Below are 13,735 nucleotides of genomic sequence, written 5' to 3'. Positions count from 1 at the left end.
AAAATATTAAAAACAAACCTCAATCCATTCCTTTGGACTAAGATCTTCCCAATTTCTATCCAGCTTCCAAGGTGTACAATCAGAATCATGATAAACAGCGAGTCTTTCGAGTTGCAAGGACTAAGTCAATGACCAAAATACCAAGGCTTCAGATACACAAACTAACATCCTATCAAGTATGAGGCAGGAAATAGAAAATGAAAATTCAGCATGGGAGAAGCTCCAGCATTATCAGTAAGAACATCAATCTCGACTAAGAGAACAGAAACTGGACATAACTTAAAAGCCTCTAAGAAAGGGAAATACAACATAAAGTTCCGTACCACAGGTAATTATTTTTATCATTAATCAGTACTACTTAGATATGATCAGTATTAATTATTCATTCAATTATAACATCAAGAACAGCAGAAACATGAAAGCTAGCTATCGCTAACAAGAACAATTGGTAGAGTTAAATAACTTTTTCTTTTTTTTTTAAATTGTTAACTGAGTAGAGTTAAATAACTATGGAAGAAAGAAAATCAATAATGTTAAATGACATGGTCAAAGCAACCATTTGCAGGTTTAGAATATCCAGTAGTAACTAAAATATTAACCATCAAGATCTAACACTTCGAATTGAATTCCAACATCAATCTAAAAAAAATAAAAATAAGATAAACTTATAAATCATCTTACATAATGCACATTCAACATAAAAGGTCTCACACCATCAGTACTAGATAAGAAAGTATATATAAATAATATTAATCTATTTCAGTAATGAAAAGATGAAAATAAAATTTATTATTACATCTAATAACTTCTAAAAAAAAAAGAAAAAAATGGAAATAACATTTAATTCAGAAGGAGAAGTTGGATAAAGAAATTTCTAGTGTTAAAAGGCATGACCATGTCAAGGCTGTATCAACACCGACAGCAAGTACTAGAAAATTATTGTAAGCTACATAGATCAATTCAACATGACTATCAGAAAAAAATATAATAGATCTAGACAAGTCAATGACATAATGACAATAATGGCAAATAAGTTTCTAACTGGTTGACGAATTAGGCTAGAAACCTAATCAAGTAATTGCATTGCATAGTGATAGGTTCATTCAATCCAATCCCATTCTGATTGAATCTGAATTCCACTTACAAGTGCAACAATGCACTGCTGTAAAAGAAAATTAAAACTTTAAATAAAACCTAAGACCTTTACTTTTACTGCCAAAAAAACAAATTCAATTCAGAAATAAAAACCAAGCTTCTTCTATCAATTCAAGTACAAATAATGTTCCTGAATGAATATGGAAATACTGAGAAACAAAAATAAATAGCCCGGAAGACTTAATCGATTATGCCTAGCGTCACCTCTACAGGACTTGGTACAACCCACACCCAATTTTCTAATTGATGGCACACTTAAATCCTATTGGTCTTGCTGAATTTTCAGAGCTGGGAAGCTTCATTAGGCAATACCTCTTAAAATAGCCTTTTAGCGAGCATACAAAACGCAATTCGGGCATGCCTTTAAAAGGAACCTCCCTTTTTCTAGGGTTAAACCAGTCCTCTCTACAAAACCCTAATTAGGGTGAGAGGAGAGAAAGGCACTATAGAGATGAGAAAAAGAAGAGAATTTGGGATGGAGAGAGAAAACTAGGAGATAGAGGCTCCAAAATTGTGTAAAGAGGGGGTACACCTTCTATAAAACTCAAGACCCCCTTGGTATGCCTATCCAATGACTCACCTTAACCAATAGGAAATTAGGAAATTTGTGAGGTGAGAGACAATAATGTTGCGCTTTTGTGGCCATTTTAAAGGCCTTACGAGAGCATATAATGAATTTTATGAGTGTGAAACAATGAACTCCAATAGAAGTATCCTTCAAAGGAACCGAAGTTGGCACTACTGATGTCAAAACTCAAACTAGGCTTGGCGAGCTAGGCCGAATTGAGTTCTAAAACCCTATGATACCTAGCCATATAGCACAACCGAGAAGGATTACCAGGGTTATCCCTTGATGAGGTCGGAAAGATGCCTAGGGTAATTGGCCAAGGAACTCTGTGACCCTTGTGTGATTGGTAGGCCTGAAGGGACATGGGTCAAATCACCATCATGACCATCACACAACATGTACATAGCCGTATTGGGAAGTAAACAACATTGAGGGTGTTGCATATAGATGTGCGAGAGATAGCCCCTATGCACAAATGTGATGTGTGTGCACAAGGTAGTGTGACCTAGGCTTGTCCCTAGGATGGAACCTATAATTCATAGACTAAGATTGTGTTTTCATCACCTATAGGCTAGCTTTGGTAGTCCAATCATGAACCCCAGTATAGACTGTGGGTCAAGGGAACTACTGGGTCAGATTGAGAAAGTGAGTGGGGACATAGCCATATTAGACACGGAGTGTCTCAGTAATTTTTCTTTTTTTCCTTAACAAAGTTAAATCTGATTGCCATCAAATTAATTTAGAAATAATTAATATTATTATAAATGATTTTTTGAATATTAAAATAAAGTTTTAGGAGTCTCTGGATATTTTATTTCATCAAAATTGATTTTAAGATAAGCTAAAACTAAAGTTTCTGGTATTTAAATATTCAGATAAGAAAATAAATTATTTATCCTTTTCTAAAAATCATTTTTATATTTAAATATGATGGGGGCCAATTACATTGTATGGCCCACCAAATTTGATGAGGTCATGGGGCCCCCTATACCCATGGAGTGGCATGCCCCACTTTTCTCCGTTTCTATTTATTTTTGGCTTGTCTCATAATTCATGCAATTGACATAAGACGATAAGGAGAGTTTTGAAGGCTAATGGATTTTAAAAGAAGCATGTCTAGAGATTGATTGAAAATAAAAGGAAACTACAATGTATTTTTTCTACACTAAATATTTGATGGGATTAGGTTAAGGAAGCTGAGGGATAAGGTTCTAGCCCCTTTCATTAGATCATGATGACTGATTTATGGATTATATGGCTAAGATCTCTCATCCCATAGGTCACCTATGATCAATGGTCTAAATGGAATCTCCATAAGGATGGCTAAACCCTAGAAACCTTGACCCTAGCCTTCATTAGGGGTTGAGGGAGGGGGGGTCATCACACCACCACAACCTAAAATTCTCTCTCTCATCAAGGTGGCACACCGCCCTCTCTCTCATCTCTCTCTATCTTTTTGTGTCCATCTCTCATAGCCTCTCTAAGAGTAACAAAGGGGCACACCCCTAGCCTTTGGAAGAGACAGAGAAGGGGCACGCCCCACACATAAAGAAACAAGAGTAAAGCCATATTTTGATCCACATGCTCTCATATCCATAAAAGGGTTTTAGCCAATGCTTCCCAAGTTCCTGTGCGCCATCGGTGGAGGAGACCCGATGTGGGGTGTGCGAAGTCCAATTGAGGTAATCTGTTGGCATCTTATTTATTTTAATGCATTCTTATGTTTCTTGTTCCCAAACTCAAGCTGATGCAATTTTTTATTATCTAATGAAGAGTTTAATAGTGGCAGCACGTGAGAATCCATATTTGTGGACTTTTTTTTATTTGTTTGCTTGAGTTTTTATTGTAATCATTGGACTTATATAAGTGTTCTAGCCGGTTTTGAAAAAGAAAAATTGTAATATATAAAGACCGTGCTAGTTCACATCGTCCACTTTCAAATAAATCAGAGTCATCCATCCCACAAATCAGCTATCATAATTTTGGGAGGCATAATAGGAATTTTACCCCTTAATATTTGACCCATATCCACTTCTCGTTTAATTAGGACTAAACCAATTTAAAAACCTACTAGAACTTCCTAATTTATCTCTAATTGTAGGAAATCAAAATAATATTTCTTGGTTAAAACTAAATCGGACAAAAATTGGCACACATAACCATTTCTTTTCTTTTTAAAATACTATCAACTAACCATACTAAGCCATTTTAATTAAAACGAGCACTAAAAAATTAAAGGGGGCATGCCACCCCTATGGGTGACATGTAGCCGCTATGGGCCCTACACCCCACCCATGGGGTATAGCACACATTTGAGGCTGGATCTAAAGGCCCCACATTTCCTTATATAATTTCATAATAATCCTTTCAAGGAAATTACAACATAAAAAATAAAATAAAATTCTAAACAAATTCTAAAATTCATAGAAACATTTGTAATATTGAAAATAAGATATCGCGTAGTGGACTGGTACCAATGGGTTAAAACGAAGAGACCATAAGGGCGACCCAACACAATGACCACGACCTACAATTGCTTTCTTAAACCAACCCACCAAAATCACGACCCACAGTTTCATGCAGGGGCTCATGATTGGCTCGACAAAGTTGGCCAATAAACAGTGGAACCACAGTACCAGAATGAGGATTACAGCCCCCCCCCCCCTTAAGAGTAAGCCAAGCACATATCAGGGATGGGAACTCTCTCTATACACATGTACACCCAATGACCATGACCTACAAATGCCTTCTTAAACCAACTCAACAAAATCACGGCCCACAGTTTCATGCAGGGGCTCATGATTGGCTCGTCAAAGTTGGCCAATAAACAGTGGAACCACAGTACTAGAATGTGGATTACAGCCCCCCCCCTCTCTTAAGAGTAAGCTAAGCACATATCACTATAGTGGGAGGGGAACTCTCTCTATACACATGTACACGTATACCTCTTCAGGTTTGCTTCTCGGTAATGTGGCTGTCATATGTACATGTCGTACAAAACTTTGTTGAGGATTTACCCCTTGCTCTCAGAAGCCTACATCCACAAACAGGAGACCACAGCTCTCTTGGCCTACAAGCTATCTCTGGGCATCTCTTCGACCTCAACAAGGGATGACCCATTGTAAACCCTTTTCGATAGCACCACATGCCCAAGGAAGATTTTGGATATGACCAGGGTCATAAATCTCCCAACCCTTCGTCAGTCAAACAATGCACACTCCCATTCAAGTGTACAATCCACTACAAATGTCTTTCACACACTCTCACAGCCTTTAAACGCCACAAACCCAACCAATGACCCTACATATGACCAAGAGATTAAGTTGAGACAGAAGCCCCAAAGCCTTAGCCAAAAGAAAACAACAAAAGTAGTAGCAAGGTTGTCACAGGGCTACCTTGTCATAGACAAGTAAACAGGAACCAAATAAGAAAGCTGCACAATGTTGTGCTCCAACAGTATGAATAATCACCACAAACAAGTGCAATAGTAACAACAAAGGAAGGTCACAGAAATTAAAGACTGACAAGCAGCAAGGTTGTCACAGGCCTACCTTGTCATAGACAAGTAAACAGGAACCAAATGAGAAAGCCGCACAATGGTGTGCTACAACAGTATGAATAATCACCACAAACAAGGGCAATAGTAACAACAAAGGAAGGTCACAGAAATTAAAGACTGACAACAAGGCAAAATTCTATATCACCTTACAGCTCTTCTTTATATAATGCCATTGGTAAGTCGCATGCAATCAATTTTCCAAACTATTTAAAGGGAAATCGCCTGCTGAGGAACATTGTGTACTACAACAAGGGTTTTAAATTCATGATATATAAATATTATAAACATCTATGGCTAGTGTTCCAAAATTAGTCCGAATTGACTCAGACTCAGCCACGTAACTCAACAAGTTTTTAAGAAAAACTAAAGGTTTGTTAAAATCACCTAAAACATAAAAAATTTTATTACTAAATCATTTAAAAATGGCATATAAATATTTTTCTATATAATTTTTATGTTCATTATGATGATTTCGAAATTTTTCTTATTACATGCTCTAATTTTCTACTTTTCCCTTTGCTTGGGTTCTTTTTTTTTTTTTTTTTTTGCTTTAATTTTTCATACTCCATTCTCTATAAAACGGTTTTCCAACTTTTATGAACTTTTAATGATGTTTATAACTTCCTTTAGTTTCTAATTAAATCTAACAAATTCTTTTTTCTTTTCTAGCAATTTTTTAGCCCATTTTGGGTTCTGCAGAACTCAAGCGAGACCACTCGGACTCACCCGAGTTACTCTCAGGCAAGGGTTAAGTGCCGAGTTTGAGCAGAACATTTTAAAATTCATACATACTCAAATACCACACTTATCTTCCTATAACATAAATAAATTGAACTAAAAGGAATCAGGCTTGGGTCAAGGTGGTAGTAGTTGGGTTTTCATAGCAGTACATCACAAGTTTAATTCCTATGTAACTTTGTCAAAGAAAAACAAATTGAACTGAAAGATTGAACAAGTATCCCCCCTTCATAAGGTTTAGTCATGGGCAAGCCCAAATCATTTCTTTTGTAGGTTTCAGCTACTAATCCATGCCCTACCACAATGTGTATACATCTACAGATCTAAGAAACCACTTTAGGAAAGGAATACATGACTCTTTAACAGTGTTTCAAAAAGCTCTAGGTGGCACCTAAGCGATCGGGGGGGATCCAGGCCACCCAAGGCCTAGGAGAGCGCCCAGAACCTAGGCGGCCCAGTAGAAAAAAAAAATTTGGGGTTCTCTCTTTAAAATAGCCTCTAATGAGATTTAGGTTTCAAATGAACCTATAACCCACAAGTTTCCCCTTTAGTATTAAAAAAAAGACCCAAAAATACCCTCAAGAAGCTGCATTTCCGCCCCTGAGCGGGGTGCAGGACCTGGGCGGCCGCCCAGGCGATCTAGGCGGGTTCAAGCACCCACGGCCTAGGCGCCCAAGGATATCCGCCTAATTTGGCTGCCTAGGCCTGAGCGATGCACCCAGGCCATCTAGACTGCCTAGACGACCACCCAGGCTCTGGGTGGTCCACTTTTTAAAAAACTGCTCTATAACACCATGCCGAAACAATTTTTTTACTTCATCCATCTAAATGTACCTGAGAAAGTGCTTCATCACTTCTATGTGGCTCTTGCATTTTCTACGACACTCAATGGTTCCCTAGAGTGGATCTAAAAGCAATACCATTGAATCAAAATTGAGGCCAATAATAAAATAACAAAATAGGAACTCCCCATTTTGGACATACAACTGAGATGAACCTCAAACTTTTACAAAAAGAAGACACAACATTTCATTTAGAAACAATTTTGTAACAAAAATCCACGACATACCTTACGAAGCTTATCCAGTAACCCACTTGTATCAAATGTCTCATTTCCCTGCTCATCCATTGTGACAGCAGCAAGCTTTGCCAAGGTGATTCCAGAGCAAAATGGACGCCCAGGATTACTGGAAAAAGTACAAAAATGTTGTCAAAGATTTCAAAACATACTACAACTAAAATAATGAATTATCACAGAAAACATAGCAAGCTCAGGTCAACCACAACACAATCAAAACAACAAGAGTTTGATATACACCTAACGGTATCCTCATATCTGATATGAACATTGCTGATGGAAATTTTGAGATTGCCAATTATCGTGGCAATGAGTGAACCTAACCATGAATTTTCATTTGATGACTGCAAAAGGACCAGCCCAATAATTAGAGCACATCTATTATGAGTTATTTCGGTGATATATTTGCAAGAATCAATTCGAAGATATTGTCTACAGAGCCCATACAAACATTAACCCAGCTAACATCACCTCTAGATAAGACCTAATCACTTTCTCAGAAAAAAAAACAACAGAAAAACCATTCATGTGTAATACCCTTGAAGATGAATCGCATGAAAACCTTTCAAACATATAAACTGAATAGCCTCGCCTGTTGCAAGATAAGTCAACCATGGAGTACATTGTAAAATATTGGCCACACTCCAAAGAAAAGAACCACAAATCTTTCCTCGTTTTTTCCCTTATACTAAATGGCAGTTACGACAATAAGCACTAACATGAACCAATACTTAAAAAATAATGAAGTCTCAAATAAAGTCCATCTGAACAGCAAAACCAATATCTTGTTACACATAAACAAAGTATTCAGTGCACCATCCATCTTCAAAAGCAAAATTTCATATCACATATTTGTTTTTCATAAAATGAAAAAGAGTTGAACTTGTCAAAAAGACACAGAAAATGAAAAATAGTTTTGCTAATTCCAGCAGTAATTTCATTTGAATTGGTCCAGTTAGGCTGCAAAAGTGGACAAGGAGACTCGAATATGTTCTTCGAATTCAGCTAAGTCTTTTCATGGCCTCCTCAAAACATTTACAGCTTGCTGCTAAAAAATAATAGAAATAGCTCAGATTTCACATGGTAGAGAAATCTTTGCATTTCCTTTTCATGGCAAGGTAACCTTTCATTGGCGATCATCTACATTTAACACATCATACAACCCTATAACAACAACAAGATTTTTAAATTGATTTATTTATGCAGATAATTCTTAACCTAGAAAGAATACATATATGACAAGAATTGAAGAGGCTCGCCCATCATGAACAAGAAAACCAATTGCGAGCTTGATCTAATTAAACACTCCTTTCATCTATGAAGATTCCAGAAAATTTAAGGAACCACCTCTATTGCCTTTCGACCCTCCTATATCATCATTATCATCATCATCTAAGCCTTATCCTAACTATTTGGGATCAGTTACATGAATCATGTTCCGCCATATATTGGTTCAGGATTCATGAAATAGATGTAGCAAAAGTTTTATGCTGGCTGCCCACCTAACACAACCCTCCTCCTTTTATACTTTGTGATTTCACCTAAAATGGTTACTAGGTGTCGACAAGAAGGAAGATAAAATGGTTACTAGGTGTCGAAAGAAGGAAGTGAATCTCCAATTCTTTCTTTTCCAGCAATTAAAAACTGATGACTCAGTCTCAAACTCACCCTTGTCAGTCGGGCCAAGCAGCGTGCCAGGCCTGGATGATAAACACCGTAAATTGGGTCCCTGTTTCCCTGAATATTTTAGCCATAGACTCAGCCGAATCTGACCATCCACTAGGTTAGGTCGGAGGAAGACTCCAGCTCGGGACCTTGCGGGGTCCGAGTTTTCAATCACCATTCATCCATGTTTCAGAAAAATCAATTCTAGATTAAAAGGGAATTTTTCGAATCATTTCCAACAATAAACCCAAAAAAAAGGGAACTCATCGAACATATTGATTCCTCACAAAATAGCATCTACAAGCACATAAATATTCTTCATTAAGGAAAGTAGTACACTCCCATTAGGTGGCGAACAGCAAGTTGGACTCAAGTATAGTTCATCAACATGAAAATGTCACGAGCTAGAAGTAGGGCACATGCTGGAGACTTCCAACTATATTACTCAAGAAATGCCTTTACAATCATTTGAAAACCCTTAAGAGAGAAACTAATCTCAATATATTTGCAGAGAAAACTTCATTCATAGGCTTTCTCAACGCAAACATTGATGGAATGTTACTGAAACACCTACGGAAAAGGTACAATACAAAATCACAATTGAGACTTGGAGATATGAAGAGGTTGCACAAAGTGATTTTTAGTTGTCAAAAGAAAAGGCAGTGCCACCTTGGATACACATTCTGAAGTCATGTATCATGCTTAATTGCATAGTGGAACAGCTCTTTGAATCTCACAAGAAAATGTGAAAGGGAAGTTCCTTGGAGCTAAATGGCTATTGCAGGGGAAATTGAGGACACGCATTCCACATTCGATGTATCTGCTAACATGGGGTACTATGTAAGTAATCAATTGGGGTGAGGAAAATTTTTACATCCCTAACAATGGTTTAAGTACCTGGACGAAGTTACTGGATCACCTAACCTAGCTCCCCCAGATCCTCTTTTCACACAGCATCTAGGATCATTATCCCCCACAGTGGGTATTGAAATACCTTGATAGTAAGATATCTCGAGGACCAGAGAATAACCCATTTACATTGCATAATATCCTGCTTTTCCTGTTTTATGAATACTCGAACATAAAACTCAGTTTCATAATATCCTGCTTTTCCTAATCAGGATTGACCGAGAGCATTGATAAAGATATAATCAAGATGACAGTAAATACAAAGGTGGAAAAACTTTCTTACATTTCCCGATCTCAATTTGCTATCTTTTGCTTCAATAATCGCCAACTCTGTTTCCTGAATTTAATAGAAAGGAGAACCAGAAAAAAAAAAAAAAAAAAAAACCAATTAGAATGACAAGTGCTATAGTCATAACTTCATGTGCTTCATATATCACTTTATAAGTGATCATGAAGCAAGTGAAGTCATTATAGTAGTGTACATATTATAAACATACATAAATGTGTGTCTATAACACACACATGCACACGCACATGCACACACGCACAAGCACACTCACAAGCATGTGAGGGCGCACACACAAAAAAATGGTTCTCCTGTAGTAGGACTGTAAAAGTATCATCCAATTCCATCTCCCCCGTCTATTCATTTTGTTCATGGAGATTGATACTAAAACTTATAAAACAACATTAAAATGACAAGGAAGTCCCAAAAAGAGGAGGATCAATGGCGTTTTCATCAAGGTTTCTTCTATTAAATGACACAACATAAAATGAACATATCCCTGAAAGGAAAGCAAAAGAAAAAGAAAATGAGATTCAAATTTCAGTTACCTCAGTTTGTCGAAGTTTGGCTTGAAAAATCTTCTCTATATCAACCTCCTGCATCACAACAACAATAGCATTCTTCAGAACTCAAGTCATCAAATGCATCGAGAAATATAACACACATGTAAATGTAAACGAAGTCTACGGGATTCAGCAAAAATAGACTTGATGATTCAGAGCCTCACCGAAAGAGTCCGTCCATCCACTGCAGGATGAGCAAGAGCAAATATTCGATCGACAAGAACAATCACTGGCTCTTTGCCTAGACTCTTCCAAGGGACCTACACATAAAATCAAAGAGCTACAGTTCTATAGTTTATATCATAACAAACACAAAAAAAACAAAAAGTTTTGATGTACTTCTCACCATGTCAAGTTGGAATACTCATGACTAACTGGGAAAGTTAAAGGTACGACTGAGACAGTAGTATGGCAAGTAAAAAAACGAGAATGAGACAGCAAACTGCACCTGCAACAATTTTGTCTTCTCAGAACCCATTTGGCGAGCCCATATGCTAATCTTTGAATACAAAATCCCACTCTATAAATCAATATAGTATATGAGGTTTGCAAGCTCCTTAGAGGCCAAACCAAACAGAATTTCATCATACAAGCCCTCTCCTCCAGAAAGTGTCTTCGAAGAGTATATCACTCATGACAAAGTGGGTTGGATCCTTCGGAGAGAATATCACTGCCATCAACAAGGCCATCTCTATTCCTTTATTTGTCAACAAGACCATCTTTTGCTCAACCTTTTCCCCCAAAAAAAAAACGTGATCTTTATAAAGAATCATATGGAGTTATTCAAGAAGCATCTGTTAAGATTCCAGGGGATCATTTGGGAGGTGGCAGGGATCAGGTAAAAAGGATACACCTCATCAGCCAAAGTCCCAAACAAGTCGGCCCTCTCTTCATTCCAGTGCTCCTTTTCCTCTTTCTCTGCCACTCACTTATATCTCAGATCTTCGTAACACACACCAACCCCCCTCCCCCCCCCTTCTCCCTCTCCCCGAGCGCTTTTTTCTTCTTTCATTTTCGCTTTCTCCTCCTCTTCGCCTTCTCACTCTATCTCCTACCCTCTCACCTTATGATCCATACTCTTCCTCCACCAATCACATCCTTCAAACCTATCTTCTTCTTGACTTCTCTCTTTCTCTAAATTCAAAACTCTATCTAACCCCTTCTTCTCTCTTGATAAGTAGTCACTCCAGTGGGCAGCCCATTATGGCATTTTCTACTTCCCAACCCCAGTATACTCCTCTCTCAATTTTCTGCATAGTGCTAGAAGACTGACACTGCACAGAAAAAAAAAAAGGAGGAAGAATGAAAAAAAAACGAAAAAAAACGACTGAGAGAGAGAAGCAAAGGACAAATGGAAAAGGAGGTGAATGAATTGGATATCAGTATAGATTAGTTTCTCTTTGCCTACAGATCATGAGACAGACACAAGGGATGCCATTTTCTTGGCCCAGCAGGAGGTGACTAGTGAACCATCAACAGGTCTGACATATTCCCCATTCTCGACCACGTTAGAAGTGTGCACGGATGACTGATTACCAAAGGAAGGCACATTTAATGTATTGGTGCTCGACCCCCCTTTATTTCCCCTCTTCTCCTCCTACATTATTTCTCTCACTCCTCCGCTTCCTTGTGTCTCTATGTCTCTCTTGTCCGCCGTATGTCAAGTGCACCTTGCCTGACGATTGTCCCATCCAGTTCCCCAGCTGTCCTATACCTCCTGTTTTCCTGTCCCTCTAATCTCTCCTTCACAGTTCCTCAGTATCTGTCCTAAAGAGCTATGATGCCGCTGGTGTTATGTCTCTTTCCCTTCTCTCTATTCTCTTCCCCTTCTCTCTATTCTCTTCCCCTCTATCTTCTCACTACACGATTTGACACTCAGCCGCCATTCGCCCTCTCTCCCACACGCCGTCTACCTCCTTTTTATCTTTTATCTTTTATCTTACAAACATTCCCCTCTTCTACTTTTCATATTTGTCCCTGCTTTTTTTCACCGCTCCCCGACCCCAATCCCCCCCACCCAAAAAAAAAAATCCACCACTCTGTATTCACTCTCACACTTTGTCTCACGCATTCTTCTTTTTCCACAGCCCTCTTTCAATTCTTCTCTTCACCATTTTCTACATTCTCTATCCCACTCTACCTCTCAGCACCTCATATATCACTGCTCTCTCTAAGTAGCTAAGGATATTAAGATCTAAGATAAGAACTAGGAAGGAGGAAAGAATATTTGATGAAGAGAAACCGATGGCATAGTGTTTCTTATGAGCAGTTTTTGAAAGGTCAAAGTGAGGGACTGGGAAGTACGTGATAGTATAGTCTGAAAACACCAAAGGACAAAGTGAGGGGCTGGGAAGAATGTGATAGTATAGTCTGAAAACACCAAATTTTTGGGTGTTTCTTTGCTAAGTTGTATCATACAGTGAGCAATGAAGAGAGTGGATTCTCAAGAGGACAAAAAGGAATTATTAAACTCTTACTGAATGTGAGAAGAATACGCCTCAAGGTAGAGCATTAGTCCTTTATAGCCAAAAAGTTGGAATAGTAAGTTTTCTATTACCAACATGTGCATACTTGGGAAAGAAGCCAAATTATCAAATCCCAGTCCAATGAAAGTTTAGTTGGTCATTATGGGGAGCTATGTCAAGCTTGTCAAGTGCTGTATATGTTGTGCCTGGTTCTTTTCTAATTATTCAGTTGCTCATTTTTCTACAATAAAATTTTAAGGACATGGAAAACAGGAAAAGCATAATAACATAATAATATAAAGCATTTGAAACTACGAACTTTAGAATGAGATCACAATAAAGAATGTTATAGGATCAGTCCCATTGAAAAGAGTAATTGATGCAATCAAGGCAATCCTGAAGACGTATGGATGATAAAATTTCATGGCTTTGGTCATGGCCACAATAACATGCAACACAGCAAGCCCCTCAAAGAGGGGTTTCCAAAACAATATCAATGGTTGGGCTAAAACCAGCCAGGAATGGGAATGGTACTCATAAGGAAGATGGAAACTGTCCAGAGTGTTAACCACTATCGCTTACATACAAATAGCTCTGATGAGAAATTCAGAACATATTTGAATACCTAAAAGAAATAGGGTGGCCAATTAGTACATAAAGTATAAGTGAAATATAAAAAAGCTTATAAGGCATGTCTATCTTTAGGCATCATTGTGCCCAAGTGCCAAATGAACAACACAATGGTAGGC

At 37.9% G+C, this 13,735-nt stretch overlaps 1 protein-coding gene across 5 annotated transcripts in view; it reads right to left on the bottom strand.

Moving 5' to 3' along the window:
• LOC18430003 (calcium-dependent lipid-binding family protein) overlaps positions 1–13,735 on the bottom strand; it is a 169,149-nt gene that overhangs the window by 132,802 nt on the left and 22,612 nt on the right. For 3 of the 5 annotated variants that reach the window (XM_088870658.1, XM_088870665.1, XM_088870660.1), the window contains exons 5-10: positions 10,686–10,781; positions 10,507–10,554; positions 9,956–10,009; positions 7,339–7,442; positions 7,090–7,207; positions 19–120 (exon numbers count right to left, since the gene is read on the bottom strand). In XM_088870658.1, the coding sequence (XP_088726784.1) occupies positions 19–120; positions 7,090–7,207; positions 7,339–7,442; positions 9,956–10,009; positions 10,507–10,554; positions 10,686–10,781 (522 nt within the window). The remainder of the gene's footprint in view (positions 1–18; positions 121–7,089; positions 7,208–7,338; positions 7,443–9,955; positions 10,010–10,506; positions 10,555–10,685; positions 10,782–13,735) is intronic. The other 2 variants (XM_088870661.1, XM_088870662.1) reach the window with 1 other exon arrangement.

This window comes from Amborella trichopoda, chromosome 6 (genome assembly GCF_054954075.1).
Source record: "Amborella trichopoda isolate Santa Cruz 75 chromosome 6, AtrichopodaSantaCruz75HAP2 v2.0, whole genome shotgun sequence".
Lineage (NCBI taxonomy): Eukaryota > Viridiplantae > Streptophyta > Magnoliopsida > Amborellales > Amborellaceae > Amborella > Amborella trichopoda.
This window is presented reverse-complemented; position numbering and strand designations above follow the sequence as displayed.